We start from the raw sequence: 18757 nt of genomic DNA, 5'->3' as shown, positions 1-18757 counted from the left end.
CATCATCACACATGCTGTTGTAGCCATCATGACAGTAAAGCTCCTCTACTGGTCTATGGAGGCCATCTGAGTGCAGCACATTCACCTCTGACCTCGTGTCTGCGCTGCAAAATGAGCCCGTCATGTGATTGGCTGATACTACAAGTGGCAGGTTATTTAAGCTGAGATGAACTCAGTTCTTATCCTTCTGTGACTGTCGGCTCAGCACCAGCTTCACTTCCTCTTCAAATGAACTTTTAACACACACACACACACACACACACACACACACACACACACACACACACGAATAAATACCCAGAGCAGGATGTTTGAACCCACTGAACCTTTATTGATGTTTGGAACCCAAATGACAGTAAAACTCAGGCAATTAACGATCAATGAGATCAATCAGTATTCACACAAACAGCTTTCAGATGCTTTTATTGATCCAAAGAGAAAGAAAAACGGAAAGAGGGCGGGCTCCTCGGTAGACGAGTCCACGACGCCTCCCGCTCAGACGATGCTTACCTTCAACACCTGCGAGGGCCCATCGATAAACCAATCAATCATCAATAATCTATGTACAGGGGTAACAGCTGATTCAATCACTGTAACACCAGAGTTACCAAAAATACTTTAATGTATAAATTAGGTCATGTACAGGTTCACTGAGGCAGCCGCACGGCCACGAGTCCAAATACAAAAATGTATTCAAGTACAGACGCAGAGGACGAGTCCCTGCAGCTAAAAACCGCCGCCACCTCACAACGCCGCCGCCTCCTCACCTGCCTCCGTCTTCACTTCAGGAGGCTCCCCGCTCTCATTCTGCACCTCCTGTTTCACTGAGGTGGCGGCGGCAGCAGCAGCGGCAGCAACAGCACAGGAAGTGACCTCCTCCTGCTTTTCTTCCGTCTTCACGAAGGCGCCCAGCGGGTGGTCGGTCAGCAGCTTACTGGGCGACGGCGTGACGTCGACATACGACGATGTCTGAGGAGACAAATGAGAGCGGCGCAAAGAAAAACATGTGAGTTTATACCAGAGAAGAAGAAAGAGGAGGAAGGAGGAGGTGAGGGAGGAGGTGAGACTTACGTTCTTATAATCCTCGAAGCAGGAGGGGTGGAAGTTCTGTGGAGGGAAAACAAACAGCTGGTCACTCGCTTTGTTCTTATTGGTCATCTTACTGATTAGAAGTGGATGGGTGGAGCCTCGGCACACCTTGTCATCGACCTTGACGGCGTTCTTCAGGAACCAGTCCTCCTCCTCCTCCACCCAGTACGTCTCAAAGGGCTCCTGACAGATCTCACAGCTCTGCAGGGAGGAAGGAAGCATTTTTATTGGGCGAGCCTGTGATGTCACCGACAAGCAGGTTGGCCGTCGATTGGCCGTCCGCCGTACTCACCTCTCCCACCTGGTCCTTGGTGGCTCTCACGATCTGGAACTCCTTCTCCTTGGCAGCCGCCTGGCTCTTCTGCACCTCCTCCTCGTTCTCCTTCTCGAAGAACTGGCTCTTGGCGCGCTCCTCCAGGTCGGCGATCTCCTCGAACTCGATCCAGTCCTGCACGACAAACGTATCGTTACATCAGAGCGCTCCACAGGGAGCTAGGCGCCGCGCCCCATGAGGCGTGTTCGTTCTCACCGTGAGGCTGTAGTACCAGCGGCGGTGCGTGACCTTCTTGCTCGCCACTTTGCCGGCGTGGTTCTGCCTGAAGTGCCAGTCCAGGTGGTCAGCGTACATGTCGGTCTGGGCGGCGGTGAAGCGCATGCTGCACAGGCAGCACTGGTTCCCTGAGTACAGCTTCGTCACCACGCTCTCGTAGCGCCTGCGAGAGGGGCGGGGCAAAGTGAGTCACAGCAGAACAAAGTAACCTCGACGATGAGGACAGGCAAATACTCACTGTTTCATATCGTCGATGCTGAAGCTGGTGAGGTCCAGCACGTCGTCCTCGCCCTCGCCCTCACCCTCCACCTCCTGCTCCTCCTCTTCCTCCTCCTCTGGTGGCGGTGCCGGCGGAGGTACAGAAGACGATTCTGGAAAAAAAAAAACAAACACATCAAACTCGACTGAAGAAGAAGGTTAAAGGCGACAGAGGGAGGGGCTTCACTGACCGCTGCTGGAGGCGGGCGCGGCGTCGGGCTGCGAGGGTTTGATGATGCCGGTGGAGAGGAGCTTGGACAGCAGGTCGTTCACGTCCACCTGACCGAAGTGGTTCTCCGGAGGGACAACCTGCGGATCTACGCAAATACCAACAACCAGTCACGATTTCTGACCTTAAACTCGAGAGCGTTAAAGCTGACCGACACAAACGCCACGCAAACTTACTCTGCTGTCCGAAAGGCACGGCGGTCTGAGGTAGGAAGGGCTGGGCCATGGCTCCCATCACGCTCACCTGAAAACAGCACAGGTACAAACACTCAGATCATTCCCCAGGAACTCGCCCTGCTCAACAACGTGGCCTCTGCACCAATCAGAGCCACCAGCTCAGAGGATCAACTGCACATCTTCCTGCCATTTCTGCACCTCACTCCTACCTGACACGTTCACTTGTTTGCTCAGCAGCGTCTGCTGCCACCTTCTGGCAGTAGTGGGGCTAATTTAATGATAAATGTCCTGAACCGGCGCAACAGCACGCTCTGTAGCATTAACTCCGCCCTCTGCACAGCCTGATACCTTTAAATGTAGTTTTTTTTTTTTTTTTTTAAATTCTCTTTAAAAAAAGAAAAACAATTAAAAAGGAAAATTAATCATCACAGAGGTCAAAGGTCCAGAAACTTGTGACCATGCAGAACAGTAACACTTGCAGTCCATCTGTGCTGCATGCCTGCTGGGCCTACCCGATTGGCTGTTTTATATGGAAGAACTCCATTCGCTCCAACTGACCTGGAGTAGTTGCAGAAGTTAGCAACATAGGCTGGCTGTGCCTCAGCGATAGATGTAGGTTTTAAAGTTTCATTGTTTCTAAATAAAACTCAGGTGCATGTATCGCATGAGGAGACTCAGGCACTGCGATTATACAGGATTAGCATGCTAGCATGCTGTTAGCAGGCCAATAACGGCTCTTTTAGCTGCGTCTCCATGTATCACATCAACTCTGACTTAACTGATGCCTAAGTGTTTGGTTGCCCCAAACTACAGTCACAGCTGCTCAGCTGTGGGTGGAGCTCCAGTTGCTCTGATTGAAACCTGTCTGAAACTACCTCTGTTCTTATTGGTCTAGATCCTGTGATGTCCTGTGCGTTGCTTACCGGCTGCTGTAAGCCAACAGCGGGTGCCCCGGGGTTGTAGAAGGGGGCGGGTCCTGGCTGACTGAACGGCTGCACATGGAAGTTTCCGGCTTGCTGCATGTTCTGTTGCGCCGGGAACGCCGCTGGTGCTGCAGGGAACTGAGGATTGATGGGGTCCGGGAAACGCTGGGGGGGCATGGCGAAGTTCTGCTGGGGGGCCATGGGGGTTTCGTACATGGGCGGGCCCATCTGTCTCATGAGGGGCTGCAGGTTGTGTTGGGGTTCGAAGCGCAGGTGGCCCTGCCCGGGGAAGTGCTCGAAGTGCGGGGGGCCTCCCTGATGTGGCACGTCATACCGGGGGCCCGGTTGGCCCGGCCCCTCGAAGTGTCCAGGGCCATCAAACCTCGTGGGGCCCTCGAAGCGTGCTGGCCGCTGCTGGAAGCCCATGGGGGCGGATCCAGGGCCGGGACCCATGTTGTTTAAGTGACGTGGTGCTTCGAAGCGCTGCAGCGGGCCCTCTGAGTGGCCGGGTGCCGGCACCTCAAATCGTGTCTGTAGTGCGACAGGAGCCCCGAACCTGCCGGGCCCCTGAGGGGGGCCCTCAAACCGCCCTATTCGTTCTCCGCCTCTCATCGGGCCATGACTGATGTGTCCGGGACCGTCCACCCTCTCCGCCATTGTGTGATGAGTTGGTCCGGCACCCTCGAACCTGCTGGGGGCTGGGTGGTGAGGCCCCTCACACTGCAGTGAGTCATCGAACCGCCCAGGGCCACCGCCGCCTTCATACCATCCTGGGGCGTGAGGCCTAGAAGAGCCCATATGACCGGGGCCATTGTAGCGTGCAGGGGGGTGTCCCCCGTCGTGAGGTGGTGTGTGTCCGGGTGACCCGCCGTGCTGTCGGACCGAAGATTGCGGCCCTCCACGGGGGAGTGGCGCCTTCAGGATGGATTTGGTTGAAGCATGAGGCGGCGGGGCATCAAGGGGCCCGTCGTCCGAGTGCTCGCTGTTTGGGCTCTCAAAGCGCGCTATCGGGCTCATGTCAGCAGAGTCTTTCTGTAACGGTGATAGCCGTTCGCGCTCGAAGCGTGTCGCCGTGGCGTCCAGGCCAGCTGGGCTCGGGGAGTTCCTGTGGACCACTGTGCCCGAAGGAGGGGGCACCTCCGGCCTGCGGGCGTCAGCAGGTGGGCCGTACCGCCGTGGGACATTGTAGCTGCTCTTTTGCTCCTCGCGGTCGTTATAATGCTGCCGCTCTGTCAGCGGCGAGGTCCACTCTCTCTCATCTGGAAACCACAGAAGAAGAAATGCTGTGAACGCTGCCGCTTCCTGTCAGCTGATAAATTACAGTTTGAGCTTCATCTGTCTGAATGTGAGGGTGACACTACAGAACTGCAGAGGTGGCCGACTACGACTCCCACAATGCCTTGAAAGGCTGGCGGTGAGAGGGAGTGTCTAATTAGCGGTTAGCTGATGATGTAATCGGGGCTCCTGACTGAATGTGTAGGACTCGTTAGAAATGTCTAACCCTGCTGAAGTATCCCTGATCGACACCCTGACACCCCGCCGCTCCAGAACCTGACCTCTGACCTCTCTGTGGATAAAGATGACAGATAACAGGTAACCTTCACGCCACTTGAACACGTGAACGCAGCGCAGCATGGTGGCGGCGTGCACTCACTTGTCTCTCTGTGGTCGGGTCTCTTCGTGAAGCGAAGACCTGGCTTCAGCGCTGGAAACTCTTTGCCGTGGTTGTACTCCTCAACCATGGGGGCGAGCGGCGCCCGATGCTCCTCGCACTCTTTGCTCCGCCTCTCGCCTGAAAAGGGCAGCAGATGTGTTTTTGTTTAAGGAATAAAGCTCTGTTCTCTGGCTAATTTATTGATCATGTGACGCTCACCTGGCCTGTCTCGCGGGCCTCGGTTGTATTTATGTGGCGGCGGATGTCCGCCGCTCTGACCGCCACCCATCTTCTCGCTGTGCCCTGGTTTGTCGGTGATCTCGGGAGTCTCCTCCCCCTCCCACTCCTCTCCGGCAGGTCGGTGATTGACCTGAGTCTTCCTCAGCTTCGACTTGTGCTCGTAGTATGACAGCTCCGCCGGGTCCATGCCTTCGTGGGGGCGGGGCTGAGATGAGGGAGTGCTCAGCAGTGGCGGCTGCTTCTTGACGGGGAAGTCTGAGTCGTCCCAGCTGTCTTTGCGCAGCTGGATCTCCTCCTGATACTGGTACAGCTGTTTGATCTGGTGAGCCATATTGAGGAACTCCTCGCGGGAGATCTCGCCACTCTCCATGCGCTTGCTCGCCTGCAGACATGTCATAGTCACATGATATTTAGTGACATGGTAACCCCCCCCCCCACTGATCATAACAAGTGAAAACCAGTGAAACAGCTTTATCCTGCATGTGAGCGGGTCAGTGAACGTACCCTCCTCAGCAGGTCCTTCTTGGAGGCGGAGTTCAGGACATCGGGGATCTGCAGGTTGGCGTCGACGCTGAGCCGGTGCTTCGGGGTTCGGGGGGTGCTGGGGCGGTTTGGCGTGCTGTACGGTTTGTGTCTCTGAGGCGTGGGCTTGGCGTGCACGTCGCCCGACAGCTTCATGCTGAGGAGGAAAACGATTTACGTTTTTTAAAGTTTTAAAACTTTTGAATAATATTTCTGATGCGTTTGATGAACTCACTGTTTACTCTCCTCCCAGCCGCTCCTCCAGCGGTGAGGGGCGTCCTTCATCTCCTTGCAGCCTCCGTCGTGGCTGCGTGGCGAGTGAGAGTCTCTGGTCTCGGAGTGGCGTTCCTCCCCGGGTCTCTTGGACCTTCTGCTCTCAGATTGGCTTTTGGGGGTGGGACGGTCCTCCCGACCGGGCTTGCTGTGCAGCAGGTCGAGCCTCCGTGGTTTTCCAGCTTTGTGCAAAGGTGATGGCGAGGACGAGCTGCTGCGGGCTCTGCCCTTTGGCGAGCGTCTGTCCTTCCTCTTTGGGGAGCCGGCGGGGGATCGCGACCTAGACCGCGAGCGAGTGCGCTTCCTTGCATGCGTTCTGGCGTTGCCAGCGGTCTTATCAGCAGCCTTGTCACGCTCGTGTTTGGCGACCGAACCATTCACCAGTTTGCCTTTGAACCTCTGAGGCTCCGCCCCCCGTGCAGCATCCTCCCGCTCCTCATCACCACATCGCTTCTTCTCCTTCTGCTCACCGTCCTTGCCCTCGCCCACCTTGTCCTGCGTGCGTTTCCTCAGCCGCGGGTCTTTCTTCGTGCCGCTCTGAAGCGCTGCCTCCGCTGCTTTGGTTTTACTCGGCCCACTCTTCGCCATTGGAGACGGCGATTTGGATTTGGGTTTCTCCTGTGGAGCGTCTTTCTTCTGCATCCTGGCTTTCTCCAAAGCGAGAGTGTGACTTCCTGTGGTGGGTGGAGTCTCTCTTTTTGTTGTGGCAGGCTGGTCTTTAGGTAGGGGGCCAGTGGGCGGGCGGTTCAGCCGGGGGTCTCTGACGGACGACTTTGAATCGCTCTGAGGGGGTACCCAGGGTCGGACCACGGGAGCGGGTTGGCTGATGAGCTTGGGCGCCGGGCTCATTGCTGATGAAGTGGAGATCGCCGTCGCTGCTGGTAATGTGAAGCCGCTGACCTGTAACCATGTGACAGAGCTGCCTGTTAAATATGTGCAAGTTTCTACACAACAAACCTGACAGCAGATAAACTCCGCTTTAAGGTGTCGCGGATAAATACAGGAAAGTAAAACCAGTACAAAACAAAAACAACAAGTCCTAACACACGGGAAAAGACCCGAGGAAACAGCGTTAACGACAAAAACCCTGAAAACCATAAATGTCACACCCGAGCCTCGACTCTCACGGCCCTGGGACTAGGGCTGAACGATATATCGCATTTGCGATAATATCGCGACATGATCAAGTGCAATTTTCTAACCGCAAAGGCTGCGATTATACTGCGATTATAAGGCTGTCCAAATTACTACCATATCCCAGAATTCATAGCGCGGCCCAGCCAAACTCCAGTTTCCAGCAATGGCGGCCGCTACTAAGTTTTAAAATTACTCATACTAATCTTTCTGGGTCACAAAATAAACTTTTAACATATTTTCAGGCGAGAAAGTAGTTGTGTAAACATCAAATATCTGCTCGGTTTATCAAGATATCCCATATTTGCAAAAGTGCTTCGACGTTTTCGGAGGCGTCTGCTACCCACCAGCTCGACAGCTAGCCGGGAGCTCGAGGGTTACTGATGCGGCCGAGAACGGCACAACTCCCGGCACATCATTTTCAAATCACCGCGGAGTTTCGCTGCTCGGGTTAAACGTAATATATAAGTCACTTAGACAACCTAAAAATGTTATTGTTGGGCTTTTTTCAGTGTTTTGTTTGTTCGTGAGTAAATCGGTTTGGCTGAGATTAAAGTTATTAGATTAGATAAAATAAAACTTTATTAATCCCCCGGGTGGGTTCCTCCTTGGTTTTCACACAGCTGACTAAACGTCAAACAGAAAACTGATTAAACAGAAGTATGAGACAGTCGAGAATTTACACCAGTGTCTGGTTATATTTTAGATAGCAAGAAGCAGACGGCCGAGTTTATTAAACTCCACCGAGACAGCGGTGACGCTAATCAGAACTAGACCGTCCAATTTCACGCCTTTAAACTTTAAAGGCGTGTTTGTGTGTGTGTTTATACAATTGCTATTATGTTTGCACTTTATGTGTAATGTTACTGACTGCAGAGATCAGTAAGATGTGTGTATTTTTTATTTATTAGTTTTATTTATTTAATATTATTTTTTAATTGAATGACTGTCTAGTAGTTCACAGATGTCGAAAAACTGAGTGTGGTAAAGCCACTGATTTTGTTTATGTATATTTCTGCAATCTGCACATTGTACTGACTTTCATTTTAATGTTTACACCAGGGTTCCTTGTCAGCACTTTATGCTCAGATGTTTGTAAGCTAAAAATAAACTATTGTGTATGTTCAAATATACTGTTGTGATTGAAGAAGTTAAATAAAAATGTCAGTCATCAATTCATGCATCACCTCATGTCATCATAACAGAGGTCTGTCTTCCAGGAAAGAACAGTTTAAAATTAATGTAATATAGTATTGGCCATACTATATGATGTATTGCTTGTCTTTGTTTAATAATACAGAAGACAAAGACCTTAAAAAATAATCGCATCGCAATATTGGGGCCAAAAAAAAAAAAAAAAAATCGCAATTAGATTATTTTCCATAATCGTTCAGCCCTACCTGGGACCGCTGCTCTAAACCTTCGGACAAGTGACAGGTGAGCTTTGAGCCAAAACAAAAGATTTAAGACTCTGCTGCTTCTTCCTGTCGTTTTTACCCTTTAAATGGGAACTAGCAGCGTCCCAGTTCAGATCAAACTGGTTTGTAGTTTGATCTGAACTGGAGCTGAAGGCTTTAACACATTCGGGGTGTTTCAGGGTTTTTAAAGCAGTGAATGGCCATGACAGCGCTTAGATAATGTTCTGGTTTTAGCTTAAGTCTGAACCCCTGGATTGTGATGCGGACACGTGATTGGCTAACAGTGATGTTACAGCCCCAGGTGGTCGTACCAGCTGAGCTTTGGTCTGCTCCAGCTCCAGTTCGATCTTCTTCTGCTGGAGCTCCAGGAGCTGCTTCTGTTTGGCCAGCAGCTGCTGCCGGATTAGCTGCTCCTGTGTCAGGCTGGACTGACTGATGGCGGCAGGGACCGGCTGAGGGGCAGGTGGGGCCGTGGGCGGTGGCTGGGCCGGGGTTGGCCTGGGAGAGGATGAAGACTCCTCAGGCTGAAAGACGGAGAGAAAGATAACTTCGGTTTAGAACTCAAGTTCAGCTCCACAAAATCCCATCGCTCAATGTGGATGATGCTGTGTGTGGTCAGAGACCAGGGAGGGTCACTGGGGTCCAACCCTGGAGCCTGACCCGGACACAGGTAAGGAGCACGTGGATGTGACACTTGACCCGGTCATATTTATGGAAAACCTCTTTAAAAACATTTCCAGTGATCAAACTAACCAAACCTGCATGCAGCCACCTGACAGTGGTTAACACTGGTTTGAACCAGTTTATCAGGTTCACTCTGCATGGATGTCCTGACAGGTTAACCCAGTCTGACACCAGTCAACAGTTTAATAAAAGCATGACGTCTGCTCACTTTAGTTGGTTAAAAATTGTCAAATTCTGTCATTTGAGCCAAACAAACCAATTTCTGCTCCCAGCTTCATTTTTCTACTTTTTCTGACGTGAGCTCGACAGCAGATCTGAAAGCAGCTTCACAACGTAACCAAGCACAACCGAAACCTCAGATCAGGCACAAAAACTCAACGCTCATAAGAGCAAAAGTAAAAAAACAAAATAGTAAGTATTAAACACAGAGTTCTGCCGGGTCTCCTTTATTCTCCTCAGCACATCTTTATTTGAAGATATTACAGCAGAAAAACTAAAAACAAAAACCTCCCACGCTGAAGCTCTCTGGACCTTTTAAAGACTCTTAATAGGAAACATTGTTTGTGGTAGTTACTGTAACAATAACTTATTTACATGTGAACAATCCTCAGGGGTGTACCTGCACGTTTCACTACATCTTCTTTATCGACATTTCAAGGGCACAGACACATTTATTGAGAAGCCCGACGAGGACCTCAGGAACAAACCTCTGCGCCGGGGCGACCTCGGGCTGCCCGAGGCTCACGCCCCCGCTCGTACACACCTGTTTGAGGAACTTGGGGTTGACGTGGATGCTGGAGTTGGGGGTGGGCGGCGGCAGCTTGATGGGCCACGCTGGGTCCACAGAGTTGACCTTCACGTCAAGCGCGTACAGCTTCTTGGGCGGGAACACGTCGTCCCAGGTGGAGCGCAGCTTGAACAGGGACTTTCTAGTGTTTTCGTCCACCTACAAACAGAGGACAGCGCTTGGTCCACAGCCACCAACAAAAAGCAGACATCACACTGTGCACAGCTGTTAGTCCACTTCAAAACATCAGCTAAAGTCCTAAAGCCTCCCTCCAGCTTTCATTAGCAGTACGTTACGCAGTAAGACAGGAGCAGAGTGCAGGAGACTACACAGAAGAAAGCAAGCAACAGGACAAACAGGAGGGAGTGCGAGGGCTGCTAACATGTCACTGCTTAAATCTTAACAAGGCCAAACGGCAGCAAAGAGAACTGTACCTTTTCAAAGACACATATAAATGAAGGGATTAGGTTTTTAGCAAACACTGCAAGGTATTCTCCTCCAACATTCTTCACTATGGAATCCACTAAGTACAAAACTGGAAGCTTCTCGCTGGGTGGGGCCTGGAGCAATAAGAGAACTCGACAAGTTTAGAAAACAAACAGGGGTTAAAAGCAACATTTCAGAATAAAAGCTCACAGTACACCTGCCCCGCCCCTCAGCACCCAAAAACGTGGAAAAAGTTCAAAAGGTCAAGAACTGCAGGAAAACATCTCAGTCCCAGTCAGTCCGTGCGCTGCTGCGTCTTCACAGGAGAAAAAGGAAAAGTCATCTTCCCGAGTCCACTCAGCGTCTGCCGAGTTACAAAATGAGTCCGTGGCGCCGCCAGGCTTCAGTCCAGGAGCCGTTTACCTCCAAAGAGCGTTTGTAACCTTCCACCGCTCTTTGTACGTTTACCCAGAAGGCTCGTCTTCGAGGTGACTCCACCCCCAGTGAGCTTTATTCCCCCTCACACCTCCACTTTGACCCCCGACATCTTTAATCCCCCCCCCCCTCCCTCAGTGTGTGCAGTAAATGAAACCAGAGTCATGCCAAGAAATTACACTGGGAAATAAAAAATGACAAAAAGCACATTTCACATTTTTTATTATAAACATTTTAACCATTCAAATCACATTTTTCAAGAATTCAAGATTCACTCGAGAATTAAATCAAGTGTCATGGACCAGAAGCTGAGTGTAACGTGATGGCGGGCGGAGGGGGTGTTGAAGACGCCCCGTTAATCAATGACCCGACACTGATAACACACAACAGATCAGACTGAAACCATTCAGAGACACTGATGTGGTCTGAGCTCAGCAGGACTACAGATGGTCAAAATCCACCAAAAACTCGAGCCGCTAATCCTCAGTCAGATCAATGTGACGAGCTTCACGCTGATTGAAAGCTCAAGTGCTGCAGAGGGAAGTTTGACTGTTTACCAAAGCTTTGTTCAACACGTGCACACCTCAGACTTCTAAAGGAGAACTGTGACACCATCAGCACAGCAGTTATTTATTCATTTACAGACATCAGCGGGCGACACTTCAACACGTCAGGCACTTCTATGAAATCTGTCCTTGGTTTAAAGTCAAACTGCTGAACCTGATGTGAGGAGTTTAGGCCAATTCAAGGTTTTTACTGTTTCTTTATTTAACAAAGTTTAGACCACTTCAGAGCATTAGCCTGAGACCAGCAGGGCACAAACTGAGACATCACCCGGAGTTCAGTAGAGCTACTGTCCGACTGAGGCCAGAAATAACAGCGCGGTGATTTCCCCTGTTCAGGAAAGTGACTCAGATTTACTTCCCCAGCTCTATGTGGCCTCATCCTTTGTGTTAATAACCCAGAGAAACAAGACTTTCAAAAAACATCCATTTTGTGAATTTAGTATTTTTTAATTTTAAGAAATAATCATCAGCCTGAACTTTAATCTAGGTTTTAAAGCAGCCTCGTGCAGATTTCGGCCCTTCCCACGTGTCAGAAAGTATTCTGTCGCTGCAGTTGTTTAAATAAAGTTGGTTTAAACAAACTACCATGGCAACAAGCTGAACCAAAGTTAACGTCCCGCTAAAGTGCCGCCTTCTTTTCTACTCACGTCTACTGACGTTTACTCCACATTAAAGAGGAAAACGCAGAGCGAACGGTAAAGACGGACTGATTTAAGGTGGGCTGATTTAAGGTGGATTTCAACTCCAGACCACATCGAGTACCTACAGCGAGTCTGCAGAGAAATGGCGTGCTGCTGAGTACAATAAAGAATAAATGGTCGGTTGACTTTAATACACACAGTTGTTCAAGAGTTGGCTGAATGCGGAGCTAGCAGAACAAACAGCTGGATGTTTTCAGAGACCGTTACCGCGGCCGACCTCGTCGCCATGTTCGGCTAGCAGCTAACTACATACATCGACAGCAAACATCTCAGTGTGAAAGTATTCTATATTCATAAAAACCTTGCTTATTTGTGCTTCAATAATTTCCACGATATCCTTGGCGAAGTTGATGTTTTCCTCGGCCAGGATGGTCAGCATGTTGATGTGCGGCTTGCTGTTAAACGTCAGGTCTTCGAGGGAGGACTGGTACTCCCGGCAGGCGTCTTCCCTCGCCGCGCTGTCGTCCATCTTTGAGCTGAGACACTCGGCCAAACCTAAGCGAGTCTTACCGAAACCATAACCACTGATCAGCAGGCAGTCCATGAACTCATACGGCTAACTGTTCGTCCCGGACTTGTTGAGAAATCACGCCGGTTCGGGGGTATATTTCAGCCGTCTTCTGTCGCAGTTCAGTGCCCTTTCAACGACCACAAGAAAATGGCGACTGTAACTGAAGGAAGTCTACGTCACGTTGAGGTTTTTATAACAGTCGTGATGTCAGTGCAGGGTCATTGGCTGGTTTCAGCCCGCCTTAACCTGGGTTTTCTTTGCGATTAGTTGGGGGAAATAACGGCCACACAAATGAGCCAATCAGAGTGGAGTACCGTCAATCCCGATTACATAACGAAAAATGATTGCAACAGCTCTTACTCAACGACCAGGCCGCAGCACTACTCGCAAATAAACACGTTACTCATTAGAAACTATGTTCGCATATCGTAACACCAATAAATAAATATATATAGATATGTATATTTAAAAACTAAATTTAATCAATTCAAACAATTTTAATTCTACATTTTGATCGAACTGTGTCTTTGTAAAAGTCTTAAAAAGTGTGTGCCATCCCTCATAAACATGGGAACTACGTACAGACAAGTACATAAGGAGAAAACAGAGTTTACACAATTATAACAAACTTATAAGTCAACGTCACCAGTTTGAACTGGGAGCAGCTCTGTGTGTAATGCCTGCAGGAACAGACAGGTTATTTGTTATATGCAGACGCAGCACTGGTTCATCTCTGCAGTTAGGAATCATTCAAGCATGAAAAAGTCACCTAAGAGTTAAGAGGCGTAACCAACACCAAAGAGCTACCTCATCAGGCCAGAACCTGTGTTTCACCCAGACGTCCTGTAAGTTTCAATGAGGCGTTGAGAACACATGAAAAGGGAAAGGCTGAGCTGAGGGTTCCCAACTCTCTGAATGCTACTCATGGCCATTGTTCAGCGCTCATGACAGTTTGCATAGTAACGACTATGAAACTGAGCTCACCGTTCAGGCTCATCTGAATCTGCTGAAAAGATCACTGTGGTCTGTCGGCGCCGCAGCCAGAGCGCCGCTGAGCCGGCCTTACCTTAACTTCATCAAATTCAATCATATCAAACATCCTTGAAAGAGTCAAACAGCTAACAGATCATCTGCAGAGGTTTATTTGAAGAGTTTCAGTCAGGTTTCAGAGCTCAGCACAGCACAGAAACAGCTTTAGTGAAGGTTACAAATGATCTTCTTATGGCCTCTGACAGTGGACTCATCTCTGTGCTTGTCCTGCTAGACCTCAGTGCAGCGTTCGATACTGTCGACCATAATATCCTATTAGAGCGATTAGAACAAGCTGTAGGTGTTACAGGTACTGCACTGCTGGAGATTCCCATGATGCACTGAGTGTTTCTTGGTGTGGTAATACACCTTTCTGCATTTAATCGTTAGTAATTATTAATCTCTGGCTCTCTTCTGCAGCACGTCTTTGTCCCATCGTCCAACTTCTGCCAGAGGTTTTTCCATCCGGCTGTCGCTACAGTGACAGCTCAGGGGTCTTTACCTGACATTATAAAGCACTTTGACACAACTGTGAGCTGAAGTGTTTTCTGCTGGACATTTGTCATTTTAATTTGCAATGTTTTCGTTTTTTCCTGTGAACATGATCCTCTCTGAGGGTCACGTGTTCGATTCGTACACCTGACAGAAGCGTCGCATTTATCCAGGCAGCAGCTCCAACAGCGAGAAACACACACGTCTGCAGACTTTTTAAAATAACTCAACTGTTTAAATTAAGGATTAAAATTTGCATTATGGAGGGGTGTGGCCTCTTTAGCTGACAGGTGGATGGTGACGCACAATTCTGACCTGGAGCCTGATAATATGGCTGCTGAGGTTAATCGCACCAACACGTCTGAGGAAGATGGTTTTATATTTGGCTGTTCCTGAGCATCTGTGTGTCTGCGTCCAGCGCAGAGGCCACGCCTCAATGAGCTCACAACCCCTCCCTGGTTGTTGGAACACCCGCCTGAAAAGCACACCTGTGTTGTGCAGGTATCTGTGGTCAGGGTTACAGGAAGAAGACTCGACACGTGTGGAATAAAACATCAGCCGGTACTTTAATAATGATCTCATCTCAGGAGCAGCAGTGTGGTGTCACCTGCACGTGGACCCAAAGGTTTCATTTAAAAACAACACATCATGTGACGTCACAGGAACAGTCGATGGACTCGCACTCGCACACACATCCGGGTCATCAACAAGGTGTTTAGAAGAAAAAAATAATAATAAAGAGACAAAAAGTAGGAAAATGTCCCACAGCGGACGCCCCAGTCCTGCCAGCGCTAACACCACGCCTACACCACACGCTGGAGGCGGAGTCACTTCACTGTCTGAGCTGCAGTCATACGGGGAAAAGCTGAGGAATGGTGGCGAGCGAGAATGGTGACAAGAAGAGCAGCAGCAGGTGAGCGGAGAGTTTCCCATGATGCTTTGCCACATCCTGACAGAACACCACAGGCAGGAGGAGAGGAGGCCGCGGGAACCAAAGCTTCGCCCTCTGCTCATAATTAGCACCGAACTTCGCAGGACTTCCTCTGAAATGTCCTCAGATCCACAGCCGAGTGAACAAACTCCGGAACGCCGAGGCAGGAAATGACCTCACAACCCGACTGACCCCTCAGTACTGGGCGATACGACTTCAGGGGACGGATCGCTTCCTTTGGCTCTATTCTGCCTCACCTGCAGCAGGTGATTAGAGGCCACGCCCCCAAACAACTGTCACTGATCTGGATGATAAAGTGACAATTTGCAACTTCACCTCGCTTCAGACAGGAAGTGAGGAGGGCGCACACTGCAGGAAGTTGAAATTAAAGGTGGGCGGAGCTTCAGGGAGCAGTCGAGGTGGACTGCGGCTCCCTGGAGAAGTTTTATGAAATGTTTCTGTTGATATTTACGAGTCATTATTTCAGGTGTTTTCAAAGGGAGAAGCTCGCCGCCCGGCCCCGTTCCCCAACTCACCCGGGTCGTCGTCCATCAGAGGAAATACTGCTCCGCCCCCTCCTCCTCGTGTGGTTCAGGCGTCGGACTCGTCGCTGCTGTCGCGGCTGATCTCGATCTGCAGCGAGGGCAGGTTGTCCAGCCGACTCTTCTTCATCTTGTGGGTGAGACGCTCCTGCTTCTGTTTGATCATGGCGCCCCACATCCTCTGCAGCGTCGAGTCGTCCTCCTCGTCCCCGCGCCTGTCGTCCTCCTCCTCCTTGTCCCCCTCTCCGTCACCACGCCTCCTCTCGCTTCTACTGCTGCCACCGCCATCCCGGCCCGATGAGGAAGAGGAGAACAGCCCCGCCGAGCGGCCGCTTGACCTGTCGTGACGTCTGGCGGCAGCGCTGCTGCCGTCGTCGTCGCTGGAGCCGAGTCTGCTCCACAGCCCGCCTGCAGACGAGAGAGAGCGTTACAAACGCCACACAGCAAAGAAAGAAGACGACAGAGGTTGGCGTCGCCTCCGTACCCGTCTTCCTGTCTGTGGATGAGTTTGAGCAGTGGCCTCTGCTGTCCTGACTGGCCACGCCCAGTCTGCGATGCACATCTCTGGCTAGGGGAGTGTCTCTCGGGGACAGCGGTGAGGGGGAGCGGCGTCTGTCTGGAGAGTAGCGTCTTTTCCCGAGCCGCTGCCGTACGTCTGCGGAGAGCGTCAGAGTCAGAGGCCCGCCTCACGGCAGCACAGCAAGCACCTGGATTTAAACCGCTCACCTGTCTTCCCGCCGCTGACCACCGGAGGGGGCTGGCTGTGCTGAGAGTGGCCCTGCCGCTTCTCCTCCAGCAGCTGCCGCACGTCCGTCACCTTAGAGGGCGACGAGGCTTTGGTCCTGCTCTGTGATCCCGACGTTCCGATCCTGTTCCTGAACGGTGCGACACAGGCAGAGTTAAACGCAAAGCAAACGTGTGTGAGCGCGGCGGCGAAACATTCCTGCAGGTTTAATGATCAGAGCAGAAGAAAATCTTTCGTGCATTCACTAGCTGTGTCCCACAACCTAGGCTGCATCCTCCTGAGGCCGCATTTGTAGGCCGATTACATCACAGCAACGCGGCGTAGACTCCTCCAAATATATCCCAAAATGCCTCCTCCATTTCCCCGAATTTGAAGGATGGGTCGGGTAGGTCCTTTACTGCAACTAAGTTTTAATATTACTCTTATTATTCTTTCTGGGTCACAAAATAAACTTTTAACATATGTCCAGGCGAGAATGTAGCTGTGCAAACCTCAAATATCTGCTCGGTTTATCAAGACACATATTTGCAAAAGTGCTTCAACGTTTTCGGAGACATCTGTTACCCACCAGCGAGCCGGGGCGAGAACGGCAAACTCCCGGCACATCGTTTTCAGATAAGATAAAGAGACAAAGAAGAAGTTTATTGTCATTGTAGTTATACAACAAAATTTGTTTGGTAGCTCACAGCAGCAATAAAACAAGAAGCAGCACAGTAATAAATAACCGTAGTAAAAGTATAAGATATAAAGTAAAAGGAAGGAACTTAGCACAGTAAATAAAGAAAACATAACAGTATTTACACCAGACACTTTACAGACCACCGCGGTCTTTCGCTACTCAGTTTAAATGTAATATATAAGTTACTTAGACAATGATAGTCGACTAGTCAGCGATTATTTTTGCGATTAGTCACTAATCAGATCATCATCCATACAGCTTATTGCACCAGCAGCATCTGCTCTTATATAACTATCATTAGCTTACAGCTTTAAGTGTTTCAGGTGCTAACTAAAAATAAAGACAAGATGATAGTTTATTAAATGTTAATGACATTTGCAGATTGTTTCGGTGAAGTTTAATAAACTCCTTGCTATCTAAAATATAACAGGACACCGGAGTAAATTCTCGAGCATCTCACACTTCTGATAATCAGCTGTCTGCTTGACGTTTATTCAGCTGTGTAGAAACTATAACTTTAATCTCAGACAAACCGATTTACTCAGGAACAAATAAAATACTAAAAAAAGCCAAACAATAACATTTGTAAGTTCTCTAAGTGACTCATATATCATGTTTAACCTGAGTAGCGAAAGACGGCGGTGGGTTTGAAAACAATTTGCCGGGAGTCCGGTGTTCTCACGGCTCTAGTGACCTAGCCCCCGGCTAGCTATCGAGCTAGTGGGTAACAGACGTCTCCGAAAACGTCGGAGCGCTTTTGAAAGTATGTGGTGTCTTGATAAACTGAGCAGATATTTGAGGTTTACACAGCTACATTCTCGCCTGAAAATATGTTAAACGTTTATTTTGTGACCCAGAAAGAATAATAAGAGTAACATTAAAACTAACTAGCTGCCGCCATTGTTGGAAACTGCGCTGGGCCGCGCTATGAATTCTGGGACAGAGCTTCTTCTTCTTCTTCTGGGTTTAACGGCAGCTGGCATCCTTGTACATGCAGTGCTGCCATCTTCTGTTTCAGTCCGTTATTACACTCTTAAATCCTGCTATTATTCCTGCGTCTTTTGTGATCTTACAAAGCTTCAAACGAGACATCGACTATTAAATCAGTCGTCGACGGTTTTGATAGTCGACGTAATCGTGACTAGTCGACTAATCGTGGCAGCCCTATTAGACAACCTAAAAATGTTATTGTTTGGCTTTTTGTTTTATTTGTTCGTGAGTAAATCGGTTTGGCTCAGATTAAAGTTATTAGATAAAATAAAACTTTATTAATCCCCCGGGTGGTTTTCACACAGCTGAATAAACGTCAAACAGAAAACTGATTAAACAGATGGTCGAGTTTACTCCAGTGTCCTGTTACATTTTAGACAGCAAGGAGCAGACGGACGAGTTTATTAAACTCCACCGAGACAGCGCTGACACAGATCTGAAGGCGAGACCGTCCAGTTTCAGAGCTGTTTACTTCCGGCCTTCTCGGTCCTCCGGAGGATGCAGCTTAGGTTTTGGGACACAGTAACTGTCAGTACTCACAGCAACAGCCTGGAGACTAAAGATCCGCCCACACAGGAAGTAGTATGTGGTAGTGGTTGTTTTACAGTTGCTGGTTGGTGACCAGCCAATCGTTCTCACTCGCTTCAAAGTTAAATAAAGTTTAACTCGGGATCCGCCCACTTCCCACCATCATCACCCAAAACTGCAGAATGCCTGATTTTTCTATGATGTCACTTCCTGTGAGGCCGCCCACTCAGACGTAAAAACAAGGT

The 18757-nt window shown here is 49.7% G+C and overlaps 2 protein-coding genes across 5 annotated transcripts in view; both read right to left on the bottom strand.

Annotated features, from left to right (window-relative positions):
* Positions 1–310: 310 nt before the first annotated feature.
* Positions 311–12892, bottom strand: pcf11 (PCF11 cleavage and polyadenylation factor subunit). 2 transcript variants are annotated; one of them, XM_085290003.1, is made up of 18 exons: positions 12367–12892; positions 10372–10497; positions 9914–10096; positions 8778–8990; positions 5877–6814; positions 5624–5798; positions 5099–5501; positions 4880–5017; positions 4727–4792; positions 3226–4484; positions 2303–2369; positions 2089–2214; positions 1878–2010; positions 1619–1802; positions 1382–1537; positions 1198–1290; positions 1072–1107; positions 311–969 (listed from the first exon to the last, which is right to left on the bottom strand). In XM_085290003.1, the coding sequence occupies exons 1-18, from the start codon at positions 12607–12609 to the stop codon at positions 745–747; spliced, it is 4764 nt and encodes a 1587-aa protein (XP_085146129.1). In that variant the 5' UTR covers positions 12610–12892; the 3' UTR covers positions 311–744. The 2 variants fall into 2 exon arrangements, with proteins under 2 accessions (XP_085146129.1, XP_085146130.1); XM_085290004.1 differs by lacking the exon at positions 4727–4792 and having other exon boundaries at positions 12367–12888.
* Positions 12893–14644: 1752 nt separating this feature from the next.
* ncbp3 (nuclear cap binding subunit 3) overlaps positions 14645–18757 on the bottom strand; it is an 11528-nt gene continuing 7415 nt past the window's right edge. For all 3 annotated transcript variants that reach the window (XM_085290007.1, XM_085290005.1, XM_085290006.1), the window contains 3 exons: positions 16297–16445; positions 16055–16225; positions 14645–15978 (listed from right to left, as the gene is read on the bottom strand). In XM_085290007.1, coding sequence (XP_085146133.1) covers positions 15620–15978; positions 16055–16225; positions 16297–16445 — 679 coding nt within the window. In that variant the 3' untranslated portion in view covers positions 14645–15619. The remainder of the gene's footprint in view (positions 15979–16054; positions 16226–16296; positions 16446–18757) is intronic.

Source organism: Mchenga conophoros, linkage group LG10, assembly GCF_057382185.1.
Source record: "Mchenga conophoros isolate Kocher_MC1m ecotype Shallow Benthic linkage group LG10, M_conophoros_male_GT1.1, whole genome shotgun sequence".
Taxonomy (NCBI): Eukaryota; Metazoa; Chordata; class Actinopteri; order Cichliformes; family Cichlidae; genus Mchenga; species Mchenga conophoros.
The sequence above is the reverse complement of the archived record's forward strand: the minus strand, read 5'-3'. Positions and strand labels throughout refer to the sequence as shown.

Excerpts from the sequence above, each read along its gene's own strand:
- pcf11 (XM_085290003.1), bottom strand. The coding sequence starts at position 12,609 with ATGGACTGCCTGCTGATCAGTGGTTATGGTTTCGGTAAGACTCGCTTA. Across the intron at positions 5,502-5,623 it reads AGAAGGACCTGCTGAGGAGG|GCGAGCAAGCGCATGGAGAG; the intron begins GTACGTTCACTG and ends ACATGTCTGCAG. Across the intron at positions 2,215-2,302 it reads CGTGCCTTTCGGACAGCAGA|ATCCGCAGGTTGTCCCTCCG; the intron begins GTAAGTTTGCGT and ends GTATTTGCGTAG.